General features: G+C 49.9%; 1 protein-coding gene across 1 annotated transcript; it reads right to left on the bottom strand.

Moving 5' to 3' along the window:
• Positions 1–6,338, bottom strand: LOC122363830 (uncharacterized PE-PGRS family protein PE_PGRS54-like). The gene is made up of 5 exons (XM_043333557.1): positions 6,087–6,338; positions 5,448–5,774; positions 4,686–4,973; positions 4,122–4,367; positions 1–962 (listed from the first exon to the last, which is right to left on the bottom strand). The coding sequence occupies exons 1-5, from the start codon at positions 6,133–6,135 to the stop codon at positions 430–432; spliced, it is 1,443 nt and encodes a 480-aa protein (XP_043189492.1). The 5' UTR covers positions 6,136–6,338; the 3' UTR covers positions 1–429.
• Between the last annotated feature and the right edge of the window lie 8,835 nt (positions 6,339–15,173).

Here is a 15,173-nt window from a genome sequence, read left to right as displayed (position 1 = left end):
TTTTCCGAAAAATCTTGTACTAAAATATTGTCATGCATGTTGCTGTTGCACTAGTGTACAACAACGATATATTATAACATATGTATTTCGCTTACACCTGTCCTGAATTTGTTCGTTCACAATCACATCGTTGCCTCTTTTTGACGCATGACCTTACAAAATATAATGTATTTGCACATCATTCATTAGCGGCGAACAGCAGAGCAAATATGCTAGCTATGACCAGGCTTGGAGTGTCACTCCCACCAGCACCCTCCTCAGCATATTTGTTTTCAAAGGACGCGAGATACGCCTACACCCTGTTGCGAAATGGCACTCAGTCACGTGACCCAATGTCTCAGCACAGGTCACCCTCCCTGACACGCCCGGCAGGTTGTCCAACATGGCGCCTGGCAAGTCTTGAATCGGACAAGCAGCTTTTGACTACCATCACGCCTTCTTATCGTACCCACCCTTAGGCGAAGGATCTGGTTTAGGCTCCGGCTCCGGCTCGGGCTCGGGTTCAGGTTCCGGCTCCGGCTCTGGCTTGGGTTCGGGTTCAGGTTCAGGTTTTGGCTGGGGGTCAGGTTTCGGCTGGGGGCTGGGCCCCGACTTCGGGTCGCTGGGGATGTACTGGTCGATGTATTTGGAGCCCTCCTCGGGCTGCGGCGCCGACGGCACCTTCAGCGCCTCCGAGTTGAGGTCGACGGGCTTGACGCGGACCTCGGTCTCGCGCTTGTCGTCGACCCTGAACCTGCCGTCGCCCTTGGAGGAGGCGGCCAGGCCGCTGCTGGTGGACGCCGTCGTCTTCTGGCTGTTGACCAGCTGTACCTGCTTGGAGCCGTCGGCCAGCGTGATGATCGCCACATCTGTGGCCTTGCCATTGGCGCCGGCCTTCTCGATGAGACCTGCGTTACCTCCGGTGGTTCCGGCGCCGCGGGTACCCGTCTTCACCTTCAGACCGTCCTTCGTGGACACCAGCTCTGGAACAGGGACAGCAAGTGGTGGGTCACACGGACAGAGAGCAGCGGAGAGGGAAACAGTGGGCCAGAGAGACATCCTCTACAGCCGAGAGGGAAACAGTGGGCCAGAGAAATATCCTCTACAGCCGAGAGGGAAACAGTGGGCCAGAGAAATATCCTCTACATACAGCCGAGAGGGAAACAGTATGTCAGACAGATATCCTCTCAGGGAACTGGTGGATCCGACAGAGATCGGTCTATCCGAGTAGTTAGGTACTTAAGCCCCATTTCCGTTAAAAGCGTTTGAGAGGTTTCGTCGTGAGGATATCAGCATAACATTCTAAATGCTTTGACCTGGCTGATCTGTTCTGTGTTTCCCACAAAAGTGAGTTGTGGAATGCAATTTTTGCTGGCTTTCTCACGCGTTGTCTGAAGTGTCTTCGCTTGTGTTATTGCCTTATATGGAGACTCATGAAGGGCACTAGCAAGTGTAGTTCGAGTTCGACCAATTTAGAAAAACCGGGCTAAGTGGGAGAGGACCGTCCTCTGCCACCTATCGGCGACACGTCGAACTTCAAGTTCAAATCCATGTTATTAACCCGGCAGTTGCTGGGGTATTTCGCCACCCACCGTTTGCTGGGGGGGGGGGGGGGCGTTAAACGCCCCCAGCCGATAACTCGAGAACCAGCGAAACGCACGAGGCGGCAAACGAAAGAGCGCGACGAGACGCTTCAGATGAGTACTTTAAAGTTGAATTTTGAGGTCACAGGTCGGGTCAAGGTCAGGTCAAACACCTGAAATCGGGCTTTCAGTAGCATGGACTTCAGGACTTCGCAATGGGCGCCTCTCGTCACAAACTCTGTCAAGCCGGTGCACAATCCATCATATAAAGCCTACAAGAGTGTCCGCTCCATGTAGGGGTCAGTCAAGCATAGGTCAGGGTCAAGGTCAGGTCAACCGGGTAGGCACATATCCCCGAAAATTAAAACTGATATTCGCAGCCTGTGACACATGTTTTATGGGTAATTTTGGGCGTACAACACGATGGTGACATTCATTTTATCATATGTGTACGTGTTTGGCTAAAAAGTTCAATTTAAGAAATGCATGTATCATGGTCGTGAAGTAGTCACGAGAAATTGCCAAGATTCAGTTCAAGATTTTGGAAAATGCGGAACGATAATCAATAATCGAAGATAGCCATTTGATTGTTCATGGTATTGGCAGTCTAATGGCATTTACGGCATGTCTGTATGTCTATTTGGTGATTTTATATGATTTTTTGAACATGTGCCGTTTTTGGTCGAAAACTCAGAAATCATGACGTCACTAAAACCTCGATATCTCAAAAATTTTCCAACCGATTTTTTTGAAACTTTGTCACAATAAACTTCAATCAATTCCCTACAGGTACCCAAAATTTAGCGCGCCTGCGGCGCGCCGTTTTAATGCTATGGCCCGGCGAAAAAGTGGGGGCGTTTAACGCCCCCCCCCCCAGCAACTCGCGGGTTAACAGGCTGAGAGGGCCATTGCATACGTTAGAAGTATTGAGCTTATAACACCATGCTACAAGCTTTTGAAACAAAAATACTCAGCGTACTGAACCATCCAATAAAAAATTCTACTCTATTCTTCCACAAACAATACAGCAAAAAGATACTTGAAAACTGGATATTATTTGCGTTATATGCCGCCAAGGGCGAGACCGGCACAAAAAGTAGGTCAAGGTCACTTGCTTATTGAAGCAGGGTAATCGTGCATGAGAGGAGTGAACTATTTTACATTTCATTACAGGCGAACTGAGCTCAGTTAAAGCCTGACAATCGATTCCAGTTCTCTCTTTGTAACAGGGCAGAATACGTAAGCAGTGTTATTGTAACTCAGTATCATCGAAAAAAAAATCCATGTATCGAGCTGATTTTTTTTTTACTAGCATTTCTTATTTTTCTGAATCAGAAAAACATCGTTTGAGGACCGAACTCGGTGAAAAATATTGCAACCACATTTCATTTTCATGATTCATTTTCATGAGCGATCCACCACTATACAAGCATGGCCGCCAGTTTGGAAGCATGCAAAATTACTACAGAACTGGCGCAGCTAATACATTATTGACGCTACGCTTACGCGGTCGTTCTTCTGATTGAGTTGTCCTTAGGGAGAGGTAGCCTTAGGTATTGCCTATAAAAATATAACGTGACAATTGGAGGGAGTGACTATTGGACGTGACAATTGACAATGGGAGGAAATATCACGTGACAATCACGTGATAAACGTCATACATTGGAGGGAGATTGTGATTCAAGCTGGAGGAATTCCTTTGTTGAGCCGCTAGAATCCGAAGGAAACAGCGGAAATTGCCTACGACTATTTAATGAATTTAACGGTGATGAATAAGTGCGAAAAACGTTTTGGCTTTATAAAATTTGATGAAATGACCAGGGTAAAAGTTTTATTACTGGCGGTCAATTCAAAACGGCGCAAACATTTCAACAGTGAAGATAGTGAAGCACGATTCAAAGTGTGGTACACCTTTCGTACTTTGAGCGGCGATAGCGGGATAACGGTGTGGAGCTTCGAGGATCGGTCTTCAGTTCCCGGACCAGAAAGGTGGGGCCTATGCAATGTCAAATTTCATCAAAATGGTGATACTGCCCCTTTAAGCACAACAGCATCTTCCTATAGTCTCGAGCTATCTTGAGCTGTCATAAAAAACTTTACCTACCTTCTTTACTTTGAGCATGAACTGTACCGAGCTTCGATGTCAGTGAACTTTACTACGAAAAAGTCAAGCTTTCCCCCGCTTTTATCCACATTTCGGCCGGACTATCTGTGCTTTTATGCGTTCCCAACAAACAATTTAGATACACACGGCGTTCTTGACCACCATCTTTCACTGACCCCTTGGTTATGCAGCCTCGACTTCTCCCTCCGTTTCCCCAATGCTATGTTTTCGTCGTTTCCCGACCTCAAGCTCCACCGTTCGCCTAAGTTACCCTGCCTTCCCCTTCGTTTCCTCGTTTTCGAGTTGCCCGTCGTTTACCTGTTGGCCTGACTTCCACTACATTTCCCCGTTTTCGAGCTGACCGCCGTTTATCTGTATCGTCCTGCCGCCCGCCGTTTACCTTTGTCGGCCTGCCCACAGTTTATCTGTGGTAGCCTGTGTTGCCCGCCGTTTACCTGTGTTGGCCTGCACGCCCTGCACGAAGAAGCCGTTGCCGCTGGCGATGCCGTTGCCTGCCACGTTGGTGTTGCCGGCGAAGTCCCTCGAGTTGTTGAAGGTTGGTGACCAGAGGTTGAACCTGGCGCCGCCACCGCCCTGCGTGGAGCCGCTGGCCGTGAGCGAGGAGGTGCCGGTCGTCTTGCCGGTCTGCCGCAGCTGCGAGTCGCTCGAGAGGCTGTCGTCCGGGTCTGTGGGATCGCGTGCTGCCGGGGACGGGAGGAGAGACGGTCAGCCGCTAATGGTTAGTGATAAAACGATACATGGCGATATCAGCTTCTGTTAACTTGACCCTGGGCAACACAAGCTTTTCAATTAGAAGACATATATTGCAACAAGAGGCCTTTCTTATGAAATAGAAATGAACTTCCTGCTAGTCCATTTAACGTGTCAAGCACATGACAAAGGAATGGACTCCCCACGCAGCACCTGCTGTATAACCCAAGTAGCGCTGACGTGGCATTGACATCAGACTAACGCAATTCCTTACCAACTTCTCACCGGGGCTGGACGCAGGATCTCACCTGGGTTGACGCGTCGCAGCTCGGTGCCGCCGACGTTCTCGACGCCGATCGACCCGGAGCCCCTGGTGGCGCTCTGGTGACCGCTGGAGGAGGAGGCGCCGGCCTTCTTGTCGACGCTGACGGCGATCTCGTGGCCCTGGCCCGGCTGGGTGAACCGGACTGCCTGGGCGCCCTGGAAGCCAACGTTGGCGCCCGCCTTCTGCACGGTACCGGCGTTACCCTTGGAGATGGACTGGCCCTTGGTACCGGTCACCACCTGGGCGCGCTTCGTGCCCTTCGAGCCGGCCTCTGGGGAGGTCCGCACAGTTAGAGGGTTAACGGCCCTTTCATCGGTGGATTAGACGAGCCGATAAAACAGGGATGTAGGTAGCTGTGCTAGAGAAGAAGTCATTTGTCCATAAATTGTAAGACCCTTCCTAACAGCCTTCAAGCACTTCAACTTACTCTACGGCTGAAACGATCCACGGTAGCGCTGAAATGTGCCTATTAATGCCCAGCCCTTCCTGCTTTTTTCCCTTTTAGGTATACTCTTCTGAGTCTTTCCCATGGGATCCCGCCCTTTCATTCTCCCTTACTCTTCCATTTTGCTGCAGATACCTTTACATTTTTCCACTTGTCCTGCGCCGTTTCCCATCCCTCCTTTTTCTTCCTTCCAACTTCAACCTGTCTTACAGCCTACCTACCTCTACTCCCTTCCGCACTTCATCTACAATACTCCCCTAATATTTGCCGCTCCTACCCTCCTCCCCACTCCCTGCTCACCGGAGTTGGTCTGCGTCTTCTGCCGGAAGCCACTGTCGCCGATGGACACGCCGCTCCCCGACACGCCGCTGTTACCCACGGCGCTGAGGTCCAGCTTGTACCCCTCTGTGGCCAGGTTCAGCGCGCCCGTCACCGCGCCCTGCGACGAGCCCGTCGACGATACCGACGCACCGCCGCTGGTGGTGCCCGACTGAGACTGGCGCGACTTGATCTCGAACCCAAAGTCGGGCTTCAGCTGACCCGAGCCCTCTTTGGAGGGTGCAGGAGTGGTGGGCGGCGGCGGAGGAGGAGGCTGCTCGACGGTCTTGGGGTCCACCGGTAGCGCCGCTGGAAGGGGGTGTCAGTAAACGGATGCTCATTGCTCAGGGTATGATTGCTGTATGGTTGATACTTCTCATGCCATATAATTACAATATATGTTGTTAGGTTTAAAGATGTTCTCTTTCACTTCACATGCAATTTATTTCTTAGATGATTTATGCAATCTATTGCGAATGCTGAACAGCATCAAACATTGATTATATTGATGTTCTTTACAAATCAAGGCGTCTGCCAGCAATCATTGTCTCCCTGTGAACTTTTCATCGCTACACGGTGACCTCACCTGACCTGACCTTCCCTGCCCTCCCACTGGCTCACCCGCGGCGGCGACGGCGGCGCACACGGTCAGAAGGTGGAGAGACAGCATGGGTCCCGCAGCTGTGGTCAACTCGCGGCCCCGAGCACTGGCGACCTTATATAGGCGCGGGCGGTGTCGACGGACGCCCACCCACTGGCTGTCAGGCTCTGTCCGCTGCTGCCACTGCCGCTGAGGGCCTCCCAATGTGAAACGCACCGCTGACTACCGCTGACCACCGCTGACGGCAGGACACAGAAGCGCCCGGCTGACGCCGAACTCAGTCTCCACTGACGTACAACTGGAGCGACAGGACAGTGGTTACGTCATCGGCAATATTACAGATGATGCAAGCGATCGATTCTGATGTGAGACACTGACAGCGATATGTCGGTATTCAACGTCAACCAGCTCCCAGAGAAAGGTCAAATATCGGATATTTCGACCAGATATGCGTAGGTTTGAATTACTTTGACGATAAGACGAGACATGCGTCGTATTTCTTCTGAAGTACTTACCTGTTAGGTTTATAAGACCGCCTGCCAGCTACCGAAATGCAATCTACTTGAGTCTGCTCACTCGAAACTGTCTGGTCTTCCAAACCTGTGTCTTGCGCGACAGTTTATGAAGCCCACAGGCTCGCACAGAGGACACCGCTTGCCGAGACGAGCCAAACAGGGAGACTGATGGCGAGTGTCGGCAGGCAGAGCGCCGCATAAAAAGGAGAGCTGTCAGCGTGGGCTGGTTCCGATGACGTTCATGTGGTGTGTCGGGACATTCTGTTCCTAAGAAGAGTGCTGGTTTGACGTCACAGAATGCGTCAACCGGTCGATTTTCATGTCAAATTTGCATTTCAAAATCCGTATATTTGCAAACACAGCCAAAAGGGCACACAAAAGTGAGTTACATGATTTTTAATAACATCCAATTCGTGTCAGTTGGAAAGCAGTTTTATGAACTAAACAACAAAAAAGCATTTCCTCACTGACTCAACATTTCAAACTTTCTCGCATCGGTCAAAGAATGATGAAGGACATTTTCACAACTTCTCACTTTGCATCCCATTAACCCTCGCCCGCACATGGGGGGGGGGGGGTTGCCACCCCCCAGGTAGTCTTTCTGCTCTGCACTCAACAGTTTTAGAGCTAGAAGGCTGATTTTTTCGTATAGCTATTTCTCTATCCTTTTTTGATGTCCACTGAAAATTTCAAGTTTCTGTGATTTTTGGTTTCGGAGATATGACCTTGTTTTTCAGGTCATGTCATGACTCAAATGGTCAATTCTCAACATCTTGCGTTTGCCATGGGCCTTGTGAGCTTTTGGCACCTTGATTTCGCCCTTTTTTTGCCAGTCTTACCTCCCACCTATCATGGAACATGTTGTTCGACGATGTACAGGTGTCAAGGTCAGGGTCAAGGTCAACCTAGGTCATCTAAGATAATTGCGTTTTAGGCAAGCTGAATTTACTTTTTGTGAAGTTTTTTTTTACTGCATTTTTGATAAAAGCTTCTCAGATCATGATTTCATGTAATATGGACACAAAAACAATTGGTGCACACATCGGTATACACACAGACACACACACAGACATACAAACATATATAATTGACCTTGACCTAACTTAACCTGAAATGACCTCAGCAGCAAAAATCTGGTCGGGTAGTGTGACAAAGAGGTTCTAGCTGGCTTGGCACCAGAAAACAGCATCGTCATCGGTATATGATAAGCAGCGTACTTGATATCCAACGGTGACCCAAAACAGCAACATTTTTTAGTTTGACCTGACCTGGAAGGTCAATGACTGACCTGAGAAGGTAAAACTGGGTATCAAATTGGATTCGTCTCTTCCCAAAGAATCTTTTTGGTCTTTACCGCTAAGCTCATCTCCAACAGGAACGAAATGGCGCGGGGGGTGGCAACCCCCCCCATGTGCGTTCTAGGATGGGAAAATGGCATGTGCGGGCGAGGGTTAAAAAGAAAAAATACCAAGATTACTTCTTGTAACCCGCGCCCCGTTGGGGTCTTCCGAGCAACGAGCCCCGTTGGGGGGCCATTTTGCCCCCCCTAAGATCTCGAAAACCACGCAACATAGCGACAAGCAGCAAACGATGTCAGCTAGCCTCAATGGGGAACTACCTTTTGGCCCAATTTTATAAACCTTGGTCAAACCGATGACGTCATAGGTCAGGTCAAAGGTTGAATTTTCACCGTTTACAGGCATTTCAAGGAAAGTGTTGTAAAATCGAGTTAAAGGCATGTCATTGAAAATCATCGATAGGGACTTCTTCGTAAAACACATATTTTGCTATTTCACATCACTGATACCCTAGGTCAGGTCACAGAGGTCAGGTCACTGAGGGTTACAATATGAAAATATCATGTGATGCATATTTTACGGTCCATTTTACATGACAAATGTGATTATGTGGGTCAGGCAGCCTTTGGGGCCAGTCTAGGTTATGTTCTGGTGAAGGTCAGGTCAAGGTCAGGTCAAATATGGTCAAATTTCAAACTTGATATTTTTGCATAAAATGGATGTGGATTAGATGCAGCTCGTCAGGGGGAATCTAATGGTGGTCTTTGTTTTGCGTTACGTGGTGTAGAATTTCTAAAAATCAAATTCAAAAATTTGACGTCATCAATTTTGAACAGTTGTTCCCCGTTATAGCTTGGTCAAAAAAGGAAGTATCTGTATTTCGGGCCTTGAATGTATCGATCTAAAATTTAGTTTGGAGATAAAAGAGCGCAGGCCGCAGGAACTATCATATATATTTTTTTTCTCAAAATTCGAAAAACGTTTGGGATTTTTTACTTTTTTTAAACAAATCTATTTTGTATTTTGGGGGTTCAAAATCACAAACTGTTGAAAATCCGAGATAGCAATTTTGTAGCGCCGTCTTTTCTCTACACGACCACGTAAAGAACTTTGAAATTGTTTGTTAACTGTAGCTTCCGTGAGCGTTTCAAGATTTCATGTTTTTTGCTCATTTTTGCTCGAACATGACCTCAGTTTGATATCAATAACTCCTGACCTAAGATAAGCTAAGACTTGAAATTTTGTGTGAAGTTGTCAAATTGATTTCCGGGAATATACCTACCAAAAATATGGCGGCGTTGCGTGCCGATTTTTGCTATTCAGAAAAAGCACACGGGGGCCATATTGCCCCCCCCCCCCCTCAACGGGGCGAGGGATAAGCAAGGCGTGATCCACTTTTCCCAAAACTATGCATGCATATCTCATCTTGTAGGTTGATGTTTGCTGTACCTCGTTTTCGGTTAAAGGCAGTTCATACCTATATGCATTGAAATAATAACGAGCGAGCGAGGGCAGCGAGCGAGCGAGTTCATGCTGAAACAGGCGCGGATACAAGGGGGGGCCATGGGGGCCATGGCCCCCCCCCTTGGCCGATTTTTTTCAAAAATAAGATAAAAAGTTAAAAAGTTAAAAAGCTGAAAAGGGGGCCTCCTGAAAATAAAGTGGCCGAAATCCGATGAGTTTTTTTAACCTACCCACTTAGTTATTTCTTAGAAGACTAGCTGAGAAGACTTCTCTGTTAGAAGATTGGTAAAGCTTTTCATAACTTGGAGGTCTCTTATACTCACAGAGATGACCACTTTTACAGGGCCTCCTAACCTGCACAGAGGGCCTCCAAGCCTGCACAGATGTTGAGATGTTGCCTGAACAGCTAGATAAGCTCAATAGACGCAGTTTTTTTGGGGGGGGGCCAACAAGTGGGAAGATGGGGCCTCCAACAGGTGGGATTATGGGGGGGCCTCCTGGTTTCTAATGGCCCCTCCCTTGGAGATTTTCTGGATCCGCCCCTGTTAACTGAAATACGGGAAAATCCTGAGTATGAGCGGCTGGCCGGCCGTGGAGACGCTCTTCAAAAGCTAATATCTTAGGAACGGGACATCCGATTGACAAGCGGTCTTCTTTACTGAATGTCACTTGGACGTAAAAGTTCTGTGGTGTGATGGCCACCATGCGTTCTTGCCAACCACCGCACGTGGCGCGTGGTAAACTTGGACATTTTTTAAGAACCCCAAAATGGCAACCTCAATAACGGCACAACGGTTGGGCCGATTGAATTGAAACTCGGTACACAGGTCTCCAACAGATAATTCATCTGCATGTGTTAACCCGGCGGCCGCTGGGCCTCCGCGCCACCCGCCGGCCGCTGGGGGGGGGGGCATAAAGTTGCCCCCCCTTTACTTCTGCAACGATATCGTCGCAACGCGAAGACATAGAGAAGCGAAACTTTGCACACATCTTCCTGAATACCTAGCCGAGGTTGTGTCCAAGTTTGGTGTCTATCCCATTTGAAATGACGTCACAGTGACGTCATAAGTGAAATTATAGATTTGCGACTCTCATATTCCTCACGATACATCACATATATGGGACCGAATATAAAGGGCCGATTATTGGTCAGAAACTAGATGGAAGTGTAGTAAGATGTTTTAGGATGACAGCAGGTGCTGTCTAGTTCATTTACAGTCGAGTTTCATGCTCAGCGTCATCAGAAACGGTCCATATCGGAAAACGACAAAACTTTATGACGTCACTGTGACGTCATCTTAGGTGCTACAACCACCAAACTTTCCTCAAACATTGCCTAGGTATTCATTTGAAGCTATGCCAAGTTTCACGTTCGTAGCTCATCAGGTTTCGGAGATATTTCACAAAACGTAAAGGGGGGGCAACTTTATGCCCCCCCCCAGCGGCTCGTGGGTTAACCCGCGCCCCGCTGGGGGGGGGCAGAATCTGCCCCCCTCCCGTTTTTCGCCAATAACTTCTAAACGCGTTACGCCAGCAACGTCAAACTTTCAGTAGGTACCTTATCATACATCAATTTGACACGTTCCCTGAAAATTTGAGCGAAATCCGTCGGATTTTTTTTGAGAAATTGACGTTTTAGTGACGTCATGTTCGCCATTTTCGCCTCAAAAACGGCAAAATTTCAAACGCCGCTAACATCTTCATTTTTAAAGGAATCAAGACGTAACAAAAAAGGTTATACGTGATTCTACTTTGTCTATCAAATGGCTATCTCGGTTTTTTGAAAATTTTGGATTTTGGCCAAATTTTTTTTCCAAAAAACTGACTTTTTTGGGAAAATATTTATAAAATCCAAAATTTTGAGTTCATCGAAAAAACCGGAATATATGTCAAAGAAGTGGTCTATGTGCACCTACATACCAATTTTTAGAAGAATCGGTTCAAAAATGTGGGAGTTATTCAAAATTTTATGACGTCACGACACACAAAAATTTTGAAAAATGATTTTTTTGGAAGTTCTAGACCTCGTACGGAAACAAAAATAGCACCATTCGATTTGCCGTGAAAAATTGCATCGGATAGACACCTTTTTAGGCCTTAACAACCAACTTCAAAATTTGATTTTACTTGACCTGACCTTGACCTGACCTCGACCTGAAATTCATCCAGAGGTGGTCCATATCACTTAGTGAGTGTGCCTATTGAATTCCATGAGTAAAATGACCCATAAAACATGTGTCGCACATGCCCTTTTCTATATTTTGTTTTTGGTGACCTGACCTGACCTGACCTGACCTTGACCTTGACCTTTGAATGACATTGTGTGCAACGAATATTGTCTTGGTAGTCTAAGAACACGTTTTGGGCAATCAGTCTCAGTCCATTCTTCGGCAACTACGGTGCAAGGCCGATACTGTAGAAACTTGCATTTTGTACCCTTGACCTGACCTTGACCTGACCTCTGACCTACTTAAGCAAAAAAATTTGGGCTCTTAAGATCCGCCTTGTTGAGAGCTTTCGATTGCCGTTTTCCCCGTCTTTCTACGACCATCGGTTCGGAAGGTAGACAGGGGGGCAGTAGCGTCGCCACGGGGGGCAAGCGGGGTAGCTTGCCCCCCCAACCTCGGACCGGGCACCCCCTGAGATCGATACAGATCCGATGAGATTTTGGAGTCGGGAAAAAATGGGGGTACCTTTCTGAGAATGCCTGTGAGGTCAGACTCGGTTGGAGCGTGCAGTTCAAACCAGAGTCAGAGTCGCAGTCGCCAAAATCTTCAAGACTCCGACTCCAGACTCGGAAATGTCAATGCTGTGATTCATTTCATATTCCTAGTTGGTTCTTTATTACATGTTATAGCTGATTTTAATAAGTTTGGGATTGCTGACGCACAATTTTCGTTCAAAGCGTGACACGAAATCTTCGGGGCCTTTCTCTACTCTTGTCAAATGTCTGCGACAAGCTCAAGCACCGTTCAAGTGCCACAGGGCTCATGAGCTCGCTTATCACACAGGCTTCTAAGGAGCTCCACTGAGCTCTAAGAGGCATTCAGAGGGCCCAAACCGGCCTCTGAGAGTCCCACTGGTGTCCATGTTCTCTCAGGGGCGGATCCAGGAAAACTCCAAGGGGAGGGTCATGAATCGAAGTGGTGCCCCTACCTATACCCAAAATTAAAAACTCAACGGATTTCGTCCACTTCATTTTGGTGGTGCCCCCATTTTCAGTTTTTTATTTTTATTTTTTATTTTTAGTCAGTATCTTACCTCTTAGCCACAACCACATTTACCAATTGTAAGCAAGTATATATGAATGTGCTATGTGTATATATGTTGTGGACGCTGAGTAATGAGTACTTACCAGGAACGTTATCAGGTAAGCAAATCGTTGTCAGTCCGACGAACTTGACCCTGGCGTCTAAAGGGTCTGTCCTTGACACTTCAGGCTTGTCAGGGGCACCAAAGTCCTTCCAGGGACACCACAAACCTGTCAGGGGCACCTACGGCCTTGTAGGGGCGCCACAGGCCCGCCAGGGGCACCACAGGCCTGCCAGGAAGCAGGGGCACCACAGGTCTAGCAAGTATACACGACAGGCCTGTCAGGGGCACAACGGGCCTGTTGGGCCCATGAGCACCCCTAGGGGCAGGGGCACCACAGTCCTTCCAGGGGCACCGCAGGCCTGTGAGGGGCACCAGCGGCCTAGCAGGGGCACCAGTCAACACAGGCCTGCCAGGGGCACCACAGACCTGCCAGGGGCACCAGAGGCCTGCCAGGAGCACCACCGACCTCGCAGGGGTAACTTGGGCCTGTCAGGGCCCAGGGGCACCACGGGCCTGTCGAGAGGCACTTCAGGCTTTTCAGGGGCACCGTAGTCCTCTCAGGGCGCAGGGGTAGCAGGGGCACCAGAGGCCTGCCAGGGGCACTACAGGCCTAGCAAGGGCACCACTGGTCTATCAGGGGCACCACGAGCCTGTCATAGCCAGGCATCTCAGGCTTGTCAAGACCCAGCGGCACCACAGGTCTGTGAGGGGCACCAGCGACCTAGCAGGGGCACCAGTCAACACAGGTCTGCCAGGGGCGCCACAGACCTGCCAGGGGCACCACAGACCTGCCAGGGGCACCAGAGGCCTGCCAGGGGCACCACCGGCCTCGCAGGGGCACCTTGGGCCTGTCAGGGGCACGACGGGCCTGCCGAGGGGCACTTCAGACTTTTCAGGGGCACCAGTCCTCTCCGGGCGCAGGGGCACCAGAGGCCTGCCAGGGGCACCAGCGGCCTAGCAAGGGCACCAGAGGCCTGCCAGGGGCACCAGCGGCCTAGCAAGGGCACCAGAGGCCTGCCAGGGGCACCACAGGCCTAACAAGGGCACCACGGGCCTGTCAGGGGCACCTCAGGCTTGTCAGGGCCCAGGGACACCACAGTCCTTCCAAGGGCACCGCAAGCCTGTCAGGGGCACCAGAGGCCTGCCAGGGGCACCACAGGCCTAGCAAGGGCACCTCTGGCCTGTCAGGGGCACCTCAGGCTTGTCAGGGCCCAGGGGCACCACAGTCCTTCCAGGGGCATTACAAGCCTGTCAGGGGCACCAGAGGCCTAGCAAGGGCACCACAGGCCTGCCATGGACACCACAGGCCTGCCAGGGGCACCACCGGCCTTACAGGGGCGCCTCAGGCCTGTCAGGGGCACCACGTGCCTGCCGGGGACACTTCAGGCTTGTCAGGGGCGTTACAGTCCTGTCAGGGCCCAGGGGCACCAGGCCCGTGGTGTCCCTGCTAGGCCTGTGGTGCCCCTGGCGGTCCTGTGGTGCCCCTGTCAGGACTGTGATACCCCTGATAGGCCGGTGGTGCCCCTGGAAGGTCTTTGGGCCCCCGGGCCTCAAGGGGGGGGGGGCCATGACCCATGTGACCCCCCCCCCCCCCTTGGATCCGCCCCTGTGTTCTCTGAGGGCCAATGCAGGGATTTTTAAGGACCTTATACATGCGTTGACCTCTGAAGGGCCACATGAATCTTTGAGGATGCCTTCGAAAATTTCTGAGAACCTTAACTAACCTCTGATAGTTCAGCCGAACTTTTGAGGAGATAGACTTTGCTAACCCCAAGCCGGCATCTGAGGGGTCACAACTCACGTGTCCCTCTGAGGGCCGCAACAAATGTTTCTTATGTCCCTAAATAGGGTCCTTAGGGATTTGACACAGACCCAGATGGTGCCTACGTTATCCGAGGGCTCCAGGCTCACCCTGGGCCCCGTCTCTTAGCGCCCGGCGCCCACAATAGCTTCTGAGGGCCCACCTTGGGCTCGGAAAGCCCTAAAGCACCACATACACGTGAATATTTGGGGTGAGTGGTGACCCACGCCGATCTCCGGGATCCTAAGCAGGCTTTTGAGTATCCACATTCCACACTGACCATGAGTGGCCTGAAATGGCCTGGAGGTCCCAAGCCTATCTGTAAGGGATCCCTTGCCGCTATGCCGTGCGTAACTTTTGGTTCCGTTAACCCGCGCCCTGCTGGGGGGTGTTTGAACACCCCCCTTGTGGTTTTTCGCGAATATCTCAAAAACGGCGGCGCGGAGCGCCGCCGTTTTTGGTACACCTTATTATACATCAATTCTACACATGTTGTGAAAATTTCACACCAAGGTCATTCAAGGTCAGGTCACCAGGTCACTTGAAGTGACCTCACCTCATAAAAAGCTTCAATGTCTGTCATAGCTACACCGAGTGACCGATCGCTTTGAAACTTTCAGCGATTGCTAAGAGCAATAGCATGTACAAAATGTATATCTCAGAATTTTGATATCGATGACCTAAGGTCAGGTCAATTTTGCGACCTCCCCATTA

Source organism: Amphibalanus amphitrite, unplaced genomic scaffold (genome assembly GCF_019059575.1).
Source record: "Amphibalanus amphitrite isolate SeventyFive unplaced genomic scaffold, NRLGWU_Aamphi_draft 000641F_arrow, whole genome shotgun sequence".
Classification (NCBI taxonomy): Eukaryota; Metazoa; Arthropoda; class Thecostraca; order Balanomorpha; family Balanidae; genus Amphibalanus; species Amphibalanus amphitrite.
Note: the sequence above shows the minus strand (reverse complement) of the source record. Positions and strands in the feature narration are given on the sequence as shown.